The sequence below is a fragment of the Monopterus albus genome, unplaced genomic scaffold (genome assembly GCF_001952655.1).
Source record: "Monopterus albus unplaced genomic scaffold, M_albus_1.0 scaffold6.1, whole genome shotgun sequence".
Taxonomy (NCBI): Eukaryota; Metazoa; Chordata; class Actinopteri; order Synbranchiformes; family Synbranchidae; genus Monopterus; species Monopterus albus.
In genome coordinates, this window is record NW_018127886.1 from 1,679,346 (window position 1) to 1,692,770 (window position 13,425).

General features: G+C 39.9%; 2 protein-coding genes across 3 annotated transcripts; both read left to right on the forward strand.

Annotated features, from left to right (window-relative positions):
- The first annotated feature begins 618 nt into the window (after positions 1 to 618).
- Positions 619 to 3,569, forward strand: LOC109969832 (uncharacterized). Of its 2 annotated transcripts, none has more exons than XM_020617019.1 (4): positions 619 to 691; positions 1,924 to 2,264; positions 2,358 to 2,432; positions 2,518 to 3,569. In XM_020617019.1, the coding sequence occupies exons 2-4, from the start codon at positions 1,949 to 1,951 to the stop codon at positions 2,796 to 2,798; spliced, it is 672 nt and encodes a 223-aa protein (XP_020472675.1). In that variant the 5' UTR covers positions 619 to 691; positions 1,924 to 1,948; the 3' UTR covers positions 2,799 to 3,569. The 2 variants fall into 2 exon arrangements, with proteins under 2 accessions (XP_020472675.1, XP_020472680.1); XM_020617024.1 differs by lacking the exon at positions 619 to 691 and adding an exon at positions 706 to 786.
- Positions 3,570 to 3,994: 425 nt separating this feature from the next.
- On the forward strand, positions 3,995 to 13,346 carry csad (cysteine sulfinic acid decarboxylase). Its single transcript, XM_020617030.1, has 15 exons — positions 3,995 to 4,671; positions 5,217 to 5,355; positions 5,539 to 5,687; positions 5,771 to 5,897; positions 5,976 to 6,066; positions 8,113 to 8,335; positions 8,452 to 8,531; positions 8,915 to 8,969; positions 9,142 to 9,258; positions 9,381 to 9,445; positions 10,082 to 10,163; positions 10,279 to 10,478; positions 10,865 to 10,916; positions 11,026 to 11,115; positions 11,902 to 13,346. Exons 2-15 carry the CDS (start codon positions 5,331 to 5,333, stop codon positions 12,073 to 12,075), a joined length of 1,530 nt encoding a protein of 509 aa, XP_020472686.1. The 5' UTR covers positions 3,995 to 4,671; positions 5,217 to 5,330; the 3' UTR covers positions 12,076 to 13,346.
- Positions 13,347 to 13,425: the final 79 nt, after the last annotated feature.

Here is a 13,425-nt window from a genome sequence, read left to right on the forward strand (position 1 = left end):
GTAAGCCAGTTTTGGCGCTCAAGTGACCGAGATGTAACGGAGAGAATGCGGTCATTTTTCAAAATAAAAGATCGTTCAGACTCAGATAATAAATAAAACGGAAATAAGTAATGATTTCTTGTGCGGCCCGGTACCAATTGATCCACGGACCGGTACCGGTCCGCGGCCCGGGGGTTGGGGACCACTGTTCTAAACTACATATAGACTACTACACACACACACACACACACACACACAGCCTATATAAAACCCTACAGTATATAACATATATCATTATTTCTATGATGCAATGTTTTATTTGTTTATTTAATTCAAATAGCTCTTATCTATTTTCATGTCTCTCAGCCTGTGTTGCTGTAACATGAATTTCACCTCAGGGGATCGTTAGAGTCTTAACTTATTTTATCTCACCCAAATGTGCATTACGTTTTTTTAAATAAACACTTCTGAATACTTTTATGCTGTGCAATGTGTAATCAGTAGGCTACCGCCAGATGTCATGTCCTCAAAGCCGAGCTTCAGCTTCCTGCAGTTAAATCATCCACCCACTAGATGGAAGCAGACGGAAATGAAATGCTGATAACATTGTTTCCAATACAGAGGTCGATGTTGACTGTGGCAGCATCTCAAAAACAAACAAAGAAGAAAAAGCAGAGGGAACAAGGAAGCATGGAAGTGTAGTGCTTGTGAGGCAAGTCACGTAAAAAGAGGAAATGTTTTGTTGAAAATGCCTATGCTTGTTTAATTGTATTTTTTTCCCTATTACTTCCGCAGTTACATTAAATGGTAAGCGTCTTTGGGGGGTTTCTTTGTCACTTAAAGCCTGAGTCGTTTAAAGCGTGTAAGCGCATCGGGAGATGATAGACAACAGATCAGACGGCAAGAAGTCCTGGAGTTGCACAGTGCAGGGTTGAGATGTCCTTCTGTAAACACGGAAATACTGTAGCCATGTAGTTTCATAATGCAATAACATTGTTTTGGAATAAAAAATGTTTTATTTTACTTAGGCTGCATTTTAGAAAAGCGTACATTCGGGCACTGCTGACTGAGGAAGCAACTGAGTTTGTGTGGTTTAGTCTGGCCTCACTAATACAAGTAGGATGGACAAATTGATAGCACCACCTCTCAGTATTATGCCTTGCAATACAGTGTGTATACTATTAAAGTAACATGATATAACATTAACAGATTACAGAAATCAAATAAAGGTATCATTGTTTACTCAACTCAACTTTATTTATATAGCGCTTTACCACAGCACAGCTGACCAAAGCGCTTAACATACCATACACATCTAAAATCATCACATAAAAAACTATAAACAATAAAACATACAGACAGAGTCTCATTCCTGGCCAAACGCCAATGAATACAAGTAGGTCTTCAAATATGACTTAAAAATAGACAACGAGGGGGCCTGCCTAATATAAAGAGGCAAAGCATTCCACAGGTTTGGACCCACCACAGCGAAGGCTCTATCCCCCCTAGTTTTACGCCTAGCCCTCGGTGCCTCCAGAAGAAGCTGATCAGCTGATTTTAAGGCACCGCGACGGATTATACAGGCGCAAAAGTTCCACGAGATAGGATGGTGCCAGCCCATTTAAGGACTTGTAAACAAATAAAAGAATCTTAAAACGAACCCTAAAACGCACCGGAAACCAATGGAGAGATGCCAGCACTGGCGTTATCTGGTCCCTCTTATGCCCCCCCACCAATAACCGAGCGGCAGCATTCTGGACCCTCTGGAGGTGGGCAAGACCCGATTGAAAAACAAAAAGTACAGCATGTGAGAATCTAAATGGAAAATAACTGAATTTTGGACTAGAGTACTGAATCTTGTTGAACTGCAAAATGTATTCAGTGTTTGGCTTTGCAACTATTTTATATTTGATCTGTGCTTTCATCATCACATTTTCTCCTCAGGGGCTTAAATAATTGACATCCAGTCATGGCTGATGTCCCAGCAGCAGAAATCCAGCTACTCCAAAGTCAGAAGGCCACGCTGATAGAAATTCTGAGTGGCAATGCTGACTTTGTCCTGCAGCATGCAGACGCTCGCTGTCTGCTCTCTCGTCATGACTACCAGCAGGTGAAAGCTTGCCGCAATCCTAGTGAGAAGGTGAGAGACCTGCTCGATCATATTATGCAGAGAGGGCCCGAAGCAGCACAAGGACTGCTGGAAATGCTGAAGGGCCAGGCCCTACAGGAAACCTTCCCACGGCTTAATTTTATTAAGGATCTTCAAGTCAACACACTTTCTTCAGGTAGAACTAAGTCTGATCAATATTTTTAGTGGTATAATTATTAAATACTGTTAGATTTCTGTGTTACATCTAATTTTTTTTTCTATTTACAAGGGGAAAAAGAAGCACGAAAAAGAAAATCTTGTGAATTACAAGAGAGCGTTCCATCCAAACAGATTTGCAACAAAGGTCAGTCCCACTACACTCACAGCTGTTCCCTTTAAAACATTGTAAGATCATCTCTTACTTCATCTGCCCATGTCTCGTTGCACAGGCTCTCGCTTAGTGAAAGAGAAGCAGTTGATGATCGTGGCTCGTGCCATCGGCAAACAATGGCGCGAAATTGGCAGACTATCTCTGGACATCTCCTCTGTGAAGCTGGAGCAGATTGAGGAGGACCATTCTGTCCATGTGGAGCGAGTATTTGCTATGCTGCGTTACTGGCGTAACTGCCAGAGGGAAAAAGCCACTGCTGCTCATCTGCACTCCCTCCTCACTCAGGAAGACTGGGCACTGCCATCTGAAAGCATTGACTGTCTACTGGAGACTGATTGAGGCCTTCATTGTCTGGCAGCTGCTGAGACTGAAACCTTTTCAACAGGAATATTTTTTTTACATGACATTTCTGTGTTTCTCATTTCTTATCATGCAAAAAACAGCATTTGAAGATTATTTTACGGGAACAATCAAGTGCCATGCATGTTTTGTTTTAGTGCCATTAAGCAGGAGGTTTCTCATTCAAGGACGATCATCCTTTTTTATGTCAGTGCAGCTTGAAATACAAACTGCTTATAAATATTGGGAAATACTAAACTTGTCTAGACTGTAAATTAAAGTCAAGTAAGGGAAAAGTGTCTGTTATGGGAGTGGCAAATGAACATCTTTTTAGACTGTCAGGGTCAATCCAGTGGGCAGCAACTCCAATGAAGCTCCGCCTTCTTGAAGACCAGCAGTCGGTGGTGGCGGCGATATGGTCAACTTCTTTCATGGCTTCAGTCAGCATCCTCTTCATTTTCTTAGAAGCATCATCAATCATGGAGCGCAGGGTCACTCTTGACATAACGTTTGCATTAGGCTGCAGTTCCTTCACAAAATCTCTAAATGATTCTTGTTCAACAGCAGAGAATGGCTGGAGCCCGAGTACCACATACTTCATCACAGCTTTGTCTATGGACCTCTGAGACACAGTCCTGGTGTTCACTAATGTGGTCTGCCTGCTGGTAGTGGGAGTCACAAGGGCCCTTCTTCTCTTTGTTGATGTCACCTCTTCATATTTTCTTTAAGGTGCTGTCCATGCTTTCTCTGAAACAAATACATAAAACCTTAACATGTACTGTAGATGTACAGTGGGTACGGAAAGTATTCAGACCCCCTTAAATTTTTCACTCTTTGTTATATTGCGGAGTCGTTGTGAAGAGGTGTGTGGCTTTCCTAATCACGTCCAATCAGTATAATCAAACACAGCTGGACTCAAATGAAGGTGTAGAACCATCTGAGGGATGATCAGAAGAAATGGACAGTACCTAAGTTAAATATATGAGTGTCACAGCAAAGGGTCTGAATACTTATGACCATGTGATATTTCAGTTTTTCTTTTTTAATAAATCTGCAAAAATGTCAAAAATTCTGTGTTTTTCTGTCAATATGGGGTGCTGTGTGTACATTAATGAGGAAAAAAATGAACTTAAATGATTTTAGCATATGGCTGCAATATAACAAAGAGTGAAAAATTTAAGGGGGTCTGAATACTTTCCGTACCCACTGTAATTTTAATGATTAGCCCAACATCTAGCACCTGTGCTGCTAGATGACGGTGCAGCTTTCATGACAGCTTTGGCGACGAACCGCTTTCTTGCACCTGTTTACACCAGACAGGCCTGTGCTTGTACTGTAACCTGACGTCACTGGTTAGAAACCTACTTTACCGTGACTTTTTTCCCTTTTAATTTTGTAGTAAGTAACGGAAAGGCAGAGGTGGAAATGTATCGGAGTAAAAGTACACATTTTATTTAGGAAATGTTGTGAAGTAAAAGTAAAAGTTCACAAAATTTTAAAAACTCAAGTAAAGTACAGATACTCCCAAAAATACTTAAGTAGTGTAACGAAGTAATACTTCGTTACATTACACCTCTGATTTGCTCTTTAAAAAGAAGAAGGGAGCCCACTTGGGCTGCATATGCTCGGGGCTCAGCAGTGCCTCACACCCATCCACACACACACACACACAACTCACACATCCACGCCATCTCCTTCAATCCCTCACAATCATGGGAGCAAATGCGGCCATGTCGCGTCAATCATGTGACTGACCAATGACTGCTTTCCCAGGGAGCACTTTCGGTGGCGTTTCCTGTCAGTGTTTGTAAACTGAGAAAAAATTGGAAGTGCGACAAGAAATAATAATCTACAAAACTCTAAGAACCGGAAGGTAAGCAGTCAGTTTTCCGACACATCTCACTCGTGTCTGTTTAGACGTTTTATAATCTGCTACCTGCTCGTTTCTAACTGCTGTAGCCGGTGACGGAGGTGTTATTTTGTTGTCGGAGCTGAGCCCTGCCTGCCTGACAGCTGTTGTCTGTTTTTACTTTCTGAAATCTCCTGGTATTTGTATTTTCGGTTAAATGTTTTTATAGCAGTAATTTTTTATTCTTCTTACTGTTAAGGAAAAATTACGGAAAACAAATGTGCAGATATTTGTAATTATGCTGACATTCCCTAATTATCCCGAGGCAGACAAGCAGAGCCTGTTCTATAACACAATGAACTTATTAAACCACAGCTGCTGCCTCTAAGAATTTTCTTCCCTGAAAAAATGTTTAATACGCTTCAAAATAATGTTTTAAACTGGTTCAGACCCTGTGACAATCATTTACTGCGATTACAGTTTCATTTATAAGGAACTCATGTGAACTGATGTCAACTCAGAAGTTTCTATATCCACTGTTACTTTTGTCTGTCATCCACAATATGAAGTGGGGACAAAGGTTGACTTCCCTTCCTGCCTTTGGAGCCATTTTTGTCCAGTCTGACTTACCAGTACGGCCAAACTGAAGGGCTGAAATTCACCAACTCTTTAGACGTTTGACTATGACAGACATGTTTCATTTGTCATGTAAGTACAGTGAGCTGCAGTATCAGTCTATTCTTGTTTGTAATTCTTGACTTTGGGGAGCATGTGTTCATGCATTTTTGCTTGTAACTCAACTTTTGGATGTTACATATTTTTCCATTATGAACTCTTGATTTTTTTTTTTTTTTTTTGGAGCATGTGTTTGTGTATTTTATCGTTAAACAGCAGCAGACGGGCAGGCCCAGGAACCAGCTAATTGCTATGACCTGAATGAGTCTCTTGTTGATCATGCAGAGGGTCAACACTTCTTGAATGAAGCCTTCAAAATTATTACAGAAGAGGTGCTCTGCAAGGGCACAGATGTCAAACAGAAGGTCTCTTATGAAGCTTGAAGTCAAATCATGTCACATTTCAGTGATTATGAACAAAAGTCATCATCCATGTTTTACTCCTGCAGGTTTGTGAGTGGAAGGAGCCAGATGAGCTGGCTCTGCTGCTGGATCTGGAGTTGAGGGCAACAGGGGAGCCAGAACACAGGCTCCTACAGAGAGTAAAAGATGTCGCCAAATACAGCGTCAAAACTTGTAAGGCTGCCAGAGACCGCTGAAACAATTGAACGGATGGATCCTTGTTCAGGTGTGACACGACTTTGTTCATTTCAGGCCACCCACATTTTTTTAACCAGCAGTTTGGTGGACTCGACTACCATTCCTTGGGTGGACGATTCCTCACAGAGGCTCTCAACACTGCTATGTAAGAATCATAAGTACATTTTTACACAGAAGCAGCTGGACAAGTAACAATACATTGCAACCAATAAAATAGGGTATTGTGCAGTGGTGGAAGCTAAGTACATTTACTTAAGCATTGTACTGAAGTACATTCGATGTATCTGTATGTGAATATTTTCATTTGTGCGACTTCACTACATTTTAGAGGTAAATATTGTACTTTTTACTCCACTACATTTAACTTTAGCTAATAGCTTTCAGAACCACACTTTTTTTTTTTTTTTTTTTAAAGCAGTTTCAGTATAATTACAAAGCATCTCTGGTGGAAAATTCACAAGTTAGCCAGCAGTACTTCACATTAGAAGCGTACAAGCCAGTTCAAACTAGCTCCCCCTTTACCAGCTACACCATTAAATGTTATGTACATAATGATACATTACCATTAAGTGTGCCTTTCTGCATAATGAGTACTTCACATATATATTGATGCTATTAACATTTTGAATGCAGGACTTTTACTTGTAACAGAGTATTTTTTACACTGTTGTATTGTTACTTTTAAGTAAAGGATCAAAGTACTTCTTCCACCACCGTTTCTGTGACTAAGAATGTAGTTGGAAGGGTGTTCAGATATGTACTTGTATCAAGTAAAAGCAAAAATGTTATGTTTAGCAAAAGAAGGATCCAAACACAGACACAAACTGGATTAATACAAACTGCAGGAAACAAGACAACAACATACAGAACACCCAAATGAAAAGCTGAAACCTGACTATGCTATGAAAAGACAAAGAAATAAAACAATCAAAACCGCACCATCAGGGAGTGATACCTTGAAAACTGAAAACATATGTAACGATACTAACAAAGAGAGCAACAAACCAAGAACTGAAGGTAGTGGGTCCAAAGTCCAAAGTCAGGAAAAGAAGCACAAGGGGTAGAGTCCAAAGGAAATGTGGGAGGAAGACAAAACAGGTAAACAGGGGTGTGTAGTGCAGACAAACCAGCAAACAGATGGAGGTGAAGTAAGAGGAATATAAAGGTTGAGGCATGAAGACGAGCAATGGGTGAAAATACAGTACTTGAAGGTAATTACTGCCCACAGTAAAGCTGAAGCAGGTGAGATAACATGGGACAGGAAATGCCTTCAAAATAAAAGTACAAAACTGGAAGACCCAAACAATGACAAAAGGACAGGGAAGATGGTTCAAATTGATGGGAAGATGGATGGAGCCAAATACAGGACCATTCTGGAAGGAAACCTGATGGAGTCTGCAAAAGACCTGAGACTGGGACGGAGATTTGTCTTCCAACAAGACAATGATCCAAAACATAAAGCAAAATCTACAATGGAATGGTTCACAAATAAACATATCCAGGTGTTAGAATGGTCAAGTCAAAGTCCAGACCTGAATCCAATCGAGAATCTGTGGAAAGAACTGAAAACTGCTGTTCACAAATGCTCTCCATCCAACCTCACTGAGCTCGAGCTGTTTTGCAAGGAGGCATGGGCAAAAATTTCAGTCTCTCGATGTGCAAAACTGATAGAGACATACCCCAAGCGATTTACAGCTGTAATCGCAGCAAAAGGTGGCGCTACAACGTATTAACTTAAGGGGGTTGAATAATTTTGCACGCCCAATTTTTCAGTTTTTTATTTGTTAAAAAAGTTTGACATATCCAATAAATTTCGTTCCACTTCATGATTGTGTCCCACTTGTTGTTGATTCTTCACAAAAAATTACAGTTTTATATCTTTATGTTTGAAGCCTGAAATGTGGCAAAAGGTCGCAAAGTTCAAGGGGGCCGAATACTTTCGCAAGGCACTGTATATATAGTGAAGTGAAAGAATAAAGTAGCAGAAAATCAAAACCCATGAGAAGTACCTCAAAATTATACATAGTACACAGATTGTTTATTCAGCTTTGTGGTCATTCTTAGGGCTGCAGCTTATGGTGTTGTCCACTTTTGAAAACAGGATACTGTAATGTTAAAATAAACAATATAATGCAATGCAGTATGAAATACAACCTTGAAAATGATCAGAGCCCTTATGTGTTAACTGCAGCCACAGCTATGAGTTGTCCCCAGTGTTTGTGCTGATGGAGGCTGAGGTTCTGAGAGGGCTGCGTCAGCTGGTGGGCTGGACAGAAGGTGATGGCATTTTCTGCCCGGGTGGATCTGTGTCTAACATGTATGCCATAAACCTTGCACGATACCAACTCTTCCCAGAGGCCAAAAGCAAGGGACTGTGGTCTCTCCCACAACTGATCCTGTTTACATCTCAAGAGGTCAGGAATGGCTATTTAACACTACATACCAGAGGGACTGAGATTATAATGCAGATAGAGACTGTGGCTTTTGCGTTGTCTCTGCATTACAAGAAGCATTCCTCATGTTTTCCCAGAGCCATTTCTCTGTGATGAAAGGGGCTGCATTTCTGGGTATTGGGACAGACAATGTGATCTCGGTGAAAGTGGATGAAGGGTAATGTATTGTGGATTGATTAATAAATTAACTGATCGACTTACAAAATGATTTAAGTCATCTCTCAAGCCAAAAATGCCAAAAAATATCCAGATTCTCAAATGTGACTATTTGCAGCTGTTCTCTATTTTAGATCATTCATTAAAAAAAAAAGTCATATCTTTGGGCTTTGAACAGTTGTTCAGACAAAAAAAATCAGTTTGAAGATATCACCTTGGGCTCTAGGGTGATATATTCCACTGACATTTATTAAAATACAGGATTCATGAAAAAACATATGATAATGAACGTAATTATTAGTTGTAGCCCTATTCATTATGGCTCTCAGGGTTCTATCAAAACACCTTGTTTATATTTCTCTGCCTTTTTCTCATGCGACACAGAGGGCATATGATTCCAGAGGATCTAGATGAAAAAATAATGCTGGTAAAATCTCAGGTAAGTAAGAACACAGATCAATCACATATTAGATTGTGGGTCACTTATGTTGATTTTAGCACTGATTATACACAAAATATAACTAACTATAAAACCTGGTTTATATTGTTCATCATTCAAACCAGAAAAAAGAGTGCAAGGCAGCTGTACTCACTCAGTTTGTTTCTACCAGGGTGCGGTGCCATTCCTTGTCAGCTGCACATCAGGGACCACAGTTCAGGGTGCTTTTGATCCATTGGATCTCATAGCTGATGTCTGTGAGAAACACAAGCTCTGGATGCACGTAGATGTGAGTCCTGTGGAAGACGATTCCATGTCTGTTGACAAGCCTTGGTTTTGTGTAAACTTGTGTTGAATTTGTTAAAATGTTAAAAGAAAAAATCCCATGCAGAGTTTTGTTGTTTGTTTCAGGCTGCCTGGGGAGGGAGTGTGCTCTTTTCCAAGCAACACAGGCATTTGATGAAAGGGATTGACAGGTATCCATATACATTTACAGTACATATTGCATTATGAGGAAGGTGCCATTTGGCCTGTGCTCAGTAGTGGAAAGTATCTTAAGTCCATTTACTGAAGTACTAAAGTACAATTTTGAGACATCTGTACTGCATTTTGTGATACTTCATACTTCACTACATTTAAAGGCAAATATTGTACTTTTTATTCCACTATATTTGCTTTATAACTTTATTTGCTAGTTACTTTTCAGAATCAGATTAATACAAATAATACTTCAAATTAAAGGTATATTAAGTAGTTAACATTAGCACCGTTACTAGCTGCAAAGTAATGAATATAACAATGCATCAGGAATTATAATCCAATAATATGATATATATTAATGTTCAATGTGCCATTCTGCATAGTGACTACTTTTAGTAGTACTTTAAGTATATTTTGATGCTACTTTTATACTTGAGTAACATTTTAAATTCAGGACTGTTATACTTGTACAGCATATTTTTATACTGTTCTATTGCTACTTTTGCATAAGTAAGGCATCTGAGTACTTCTTCCATCACTGTTTGTGCTTGAGTAGAACTACAAAGCTGGGCAGATACAGTATGGTCATACAGACAATATAATGTTTATCCTGTGTTTGTGTGTGTGACAAGAGCAAATTCAGTAGCCTGGAATCTGCACAAGATGCTGGTGGCTGGCCTGCAGTGTTCTGCCTTTCTGCTAAAGGATACTACGGTTTGGTTTCCTAGTTTGGTGGCTACAGAATCACCTGAAATCATTATTATATGATTTAATGGTTTTGTGCTTTTGAAAAACTATTTGACACTCAATAATTTCTGCTTTTTCTCAGAACTTGATGAAGCAGTGCCACAGTGCCACTGCCACATACCTCTTCCAGCAAGACAAATTCTATGATGTAAATCTGGACATTGGGAATAAGTCTGTGCAGTGCAGCCGCAGAGTTGACTGTCTGAAGTTGTGGTTGATGTGGAAAGCTGTTGGCTCGAATGGCTTGGCAGAGCGCGTAGACAGAGTTTTTATCCTTGTAAGGTAAGGCATGCAGCTGTAGCACAAGACAAGTTGTAAATTTGAAGTGACCTCATCTCTAAGAGTTATACTGTAATTTAAAAGCACTGTTATTTTGCTATTTCAGTTCTTGCTTGTCATATAAATTTAATCCCCTATCACTGAGTTAGCTATTTATGTGTTGCTTTTTTAAATACTAACACTAAGGAAGAGGGAATACTTGGGTCCATCTTGCACAGCAGGTTAGGATACTTGTTGGATTCTTGACATCTAAGCCGTTAATTCACCAGTGACCTATATCTAATACAGCAGGAACATTACACAGTGAATAAGACCAACTTTTTTTTAGTCAAGGCCTCTAGCTGAGTTCTGTCCCCATGTCAACAAAATGTGAAAACTTACTCCTCCAGGTATCTGGTGGAACAGATGAAGATAAGAGAAGGATTGCTACTTTTGCATGAGGTAAGTAAACATCTCAACAATACAGAAAAGAGTTTTTTTTTTTGTTGTTGTTGTTTTTTTTTTACCTGAAATGTTTTGATTATATGTCTATATGTATCTCTATGGACAGCCGGAGTTTGCAAATGTATGCTTTTGGTATATACCACCAAGCTTGAGAGGGAAGGAAGGAAATGCAGATTACCAGGACAAACTGGCAAAAGTAAGTTTCTGTCAATAGTACACAATTATTGGGAGAGCATTCATGGAAGCTCAGTATACAAATTAAATGATGTTTAACCATTATTTGGCCCCATAGGCCATGCCTTTATAAATCTTCAGAGCCCCACAATAAGTAACACCATTTTCCAGTCCTAACCTCCCTTTAAAACGAAGCAGCATAGTATCTGCATTGTATTTGTTCAGGTTAAACTATCAGCTGTTTAGGAGTCTGATGGCAGAGGGAAAGAAAGAGTTTTTCAGTCTAGAGGTCCTGCATTTAACACTTCTGAACCTCTGGCCAGAGGCTAGGGAGGTGAACAGTCCGTGCTGGGGGTGGGTGGGGTCTTTGAGGATGGAGGCAGCTTTCCTACGCACCCTGCAGTGGTAAATGCTCTACAGAGAGGGCAGTGGAGTCCTGGTGATCTTCTCCGCAGTCTTTACCACTCTCTGCAGGCGCTTACAGTCCATAGCAGTAGTGCTGCCATACCGGACAGGGCAGCCCCTGGCAGGATCCCTCATGATGCCCCTCTAGGTGGGATGTATTTACTTTGGGGCTGGTAGGGATTGTTCAGCATTCTGGCTGTTGGTGTGGCTGCCTGCTTGTGTGTGTGTGAAAATAAAAGAAAAAAGGCAACTTCTGTCCCTTGCGCTCACACACATATTAACCACTCAGATTTACCTTCTTATTTGAAGTGTGCATGCTTTGTTAAGGTTACCATATTCAATATTTACCATGTTTTAATCTTGGTGCCTAACTCACTTTTTTTTTTTTTTTTTTTTTTTAAAGGTAGCTCCAGTTATCAAGGAACGCATGATGAAACAAGGCACTTTGATGGTAAGCTACCAACCTCTGGGAAACAAGGTCAACTTTTTTCGTCTGACTGTGTTGTCGCCTCTGCTTTCTCAGAAAGACATGGACTTCTTTCTCAATGAAATTGAAAGACTGGGAAATGATTTGTGAAAAAAGTCAAGTTATAGATGTGAACCCCTTGTCCATCTAGAATTTGAGACTATGTCCAAAGTGCCCCACTGTAATGTCACATATTCTATTTCAGACAGATACCATAATATAACAAGGTTATAAATTTTTGAAGAACATAGACCAAAATATGAATGAACGGATAAATAAATAGAGAGGGTCCTTATTCTTGATTAATGTCAAATGACTTATTTTAAAGATATTTTGAAACATTGTCATTGAATTAAATGTTCTATTCTGAAATTAGTTTACAAGAGATATTTTCCAAACCATTTTGTAGCTGTATGGAGTATAGTTTTTACAGACAATGTAAATTTTGTTGGATCAGCATCATATGCCAATGCTGCCGGAGCCCTGGTTTGGCATTGAAACCCGGGCGGCCAGACAAATTTGCTGCAGAGTGGAAGTGGAAGAAGGATCGACTCCAGGTGTCACTTCAAATTTTAAAGGACTCGTGGCGTAATTATCAGAGGATTGTGGAAGGGGCCAGAAGGGAGTATTTGTCAAATGTCATTGTAGCAAATAGACAGAATCAGCGTGTTTTATTTGAGACAATTGCTGCTGTTTTGGATCCCCCACAATCGAACTGGTTGGATGCATCTCCTGAATTATGTGAAAACGTTTTACATTTTTTCAATGACAAAGTTACTTCAATTAAGGCTCTCTTTCAACTCCTGTTCATAATCCTTCGGAATGTGGTCCTACTCTGGCCACGTTTGATGTATTTGAACGTGTGACTCTTTCATTTTTAGAGGAGATAGTTGGCCAGATTAAGCCATCTGGCTCTCCTTGTGATGCTATTCCTCCGTCCTTGTTTAAAGAAGTTTTCCCATGCATAGGAGAGGTGGTGCTAGCCATTGTAAATAGCAGTTTATCTTCTGGTGTGGTTCCTGGACACTGCAAGCATGCTGTTATTCAACCTCTGATTAAGAAGCCAGGCCTTGATCAAACTGTTTTGAACAATTTTAGACCTATCTCTAAACTGTCTTTTATTTCAAAAATTTTAGAAAAGGTGGTGTATACACAGTTGAAATCCTTTTTAGATGAGCAGAACTTGCTGGAAGTCTTTCAATCGGGTTTTAAAACCCAGCATAGCACTGAATCAGCCCTGTTGAGTTTTTAATGATATCTATATGGCAACTGATGCTGGCAATTTTGTGGTTCTTGTTTTATTGGATTTGACAGCTGCCTTTGATATGGTTGACCATGATATTTTGATATCGCGACTGGAACAATTAGTGGGTATCTGGGGCAGTGCCCTGGAGCGGTTTAGGTTGTATCTGTCGGGCAGGACGATGTCTGTCGGGCTCGCAGATATTGAATCCTCATCCT

Excerpts from the sequence above, each read along its gene's own strand:
- LOC109969832 (XM_020617019.1), top strand. The coding sequence starts at position 1,949 with ATGGCTGATGTCCCAGCAGCAGAAATCCAGCTACTCCAAAGTCAGAAG. Across the intron at positions 2,265-2,357 it reads AGTCAACACACTTTCTTCAG|GGGAAAAAGAAGCACGAAAA; the intron begins GTAGAACTAAGT and ends TCTATTTACAAG. Across the intron at positions 2,433-2,517 it reads CAAACAGATTTGCAACAAAG|GCTCTCGCTTAGTGAAAGAG; the intron begins GTCAGTCCCACT and ends CTCGTTGCACAG.
- csad (XM_020617030.1), top strand. The coding sequence starts at position 5,331 with ATGACAGACATGTTTCATTTGTCAT. Across the intron at positions 5,898-5,975 it reads CAAATACAGCGTCAAAACTT|GCCACCCACATTTTTTTAAC; the intron begins GTAAGGCTGCCA and ends TGTTCATTTCAG. Across the intron at positions 10,917-11,025 it reads GATTGCTACTTTTGCATGAG|CCGGAGTTTGCAAATGTATG; the intron begins GTAAGTAAACAT and ends CTCTATGGACAG.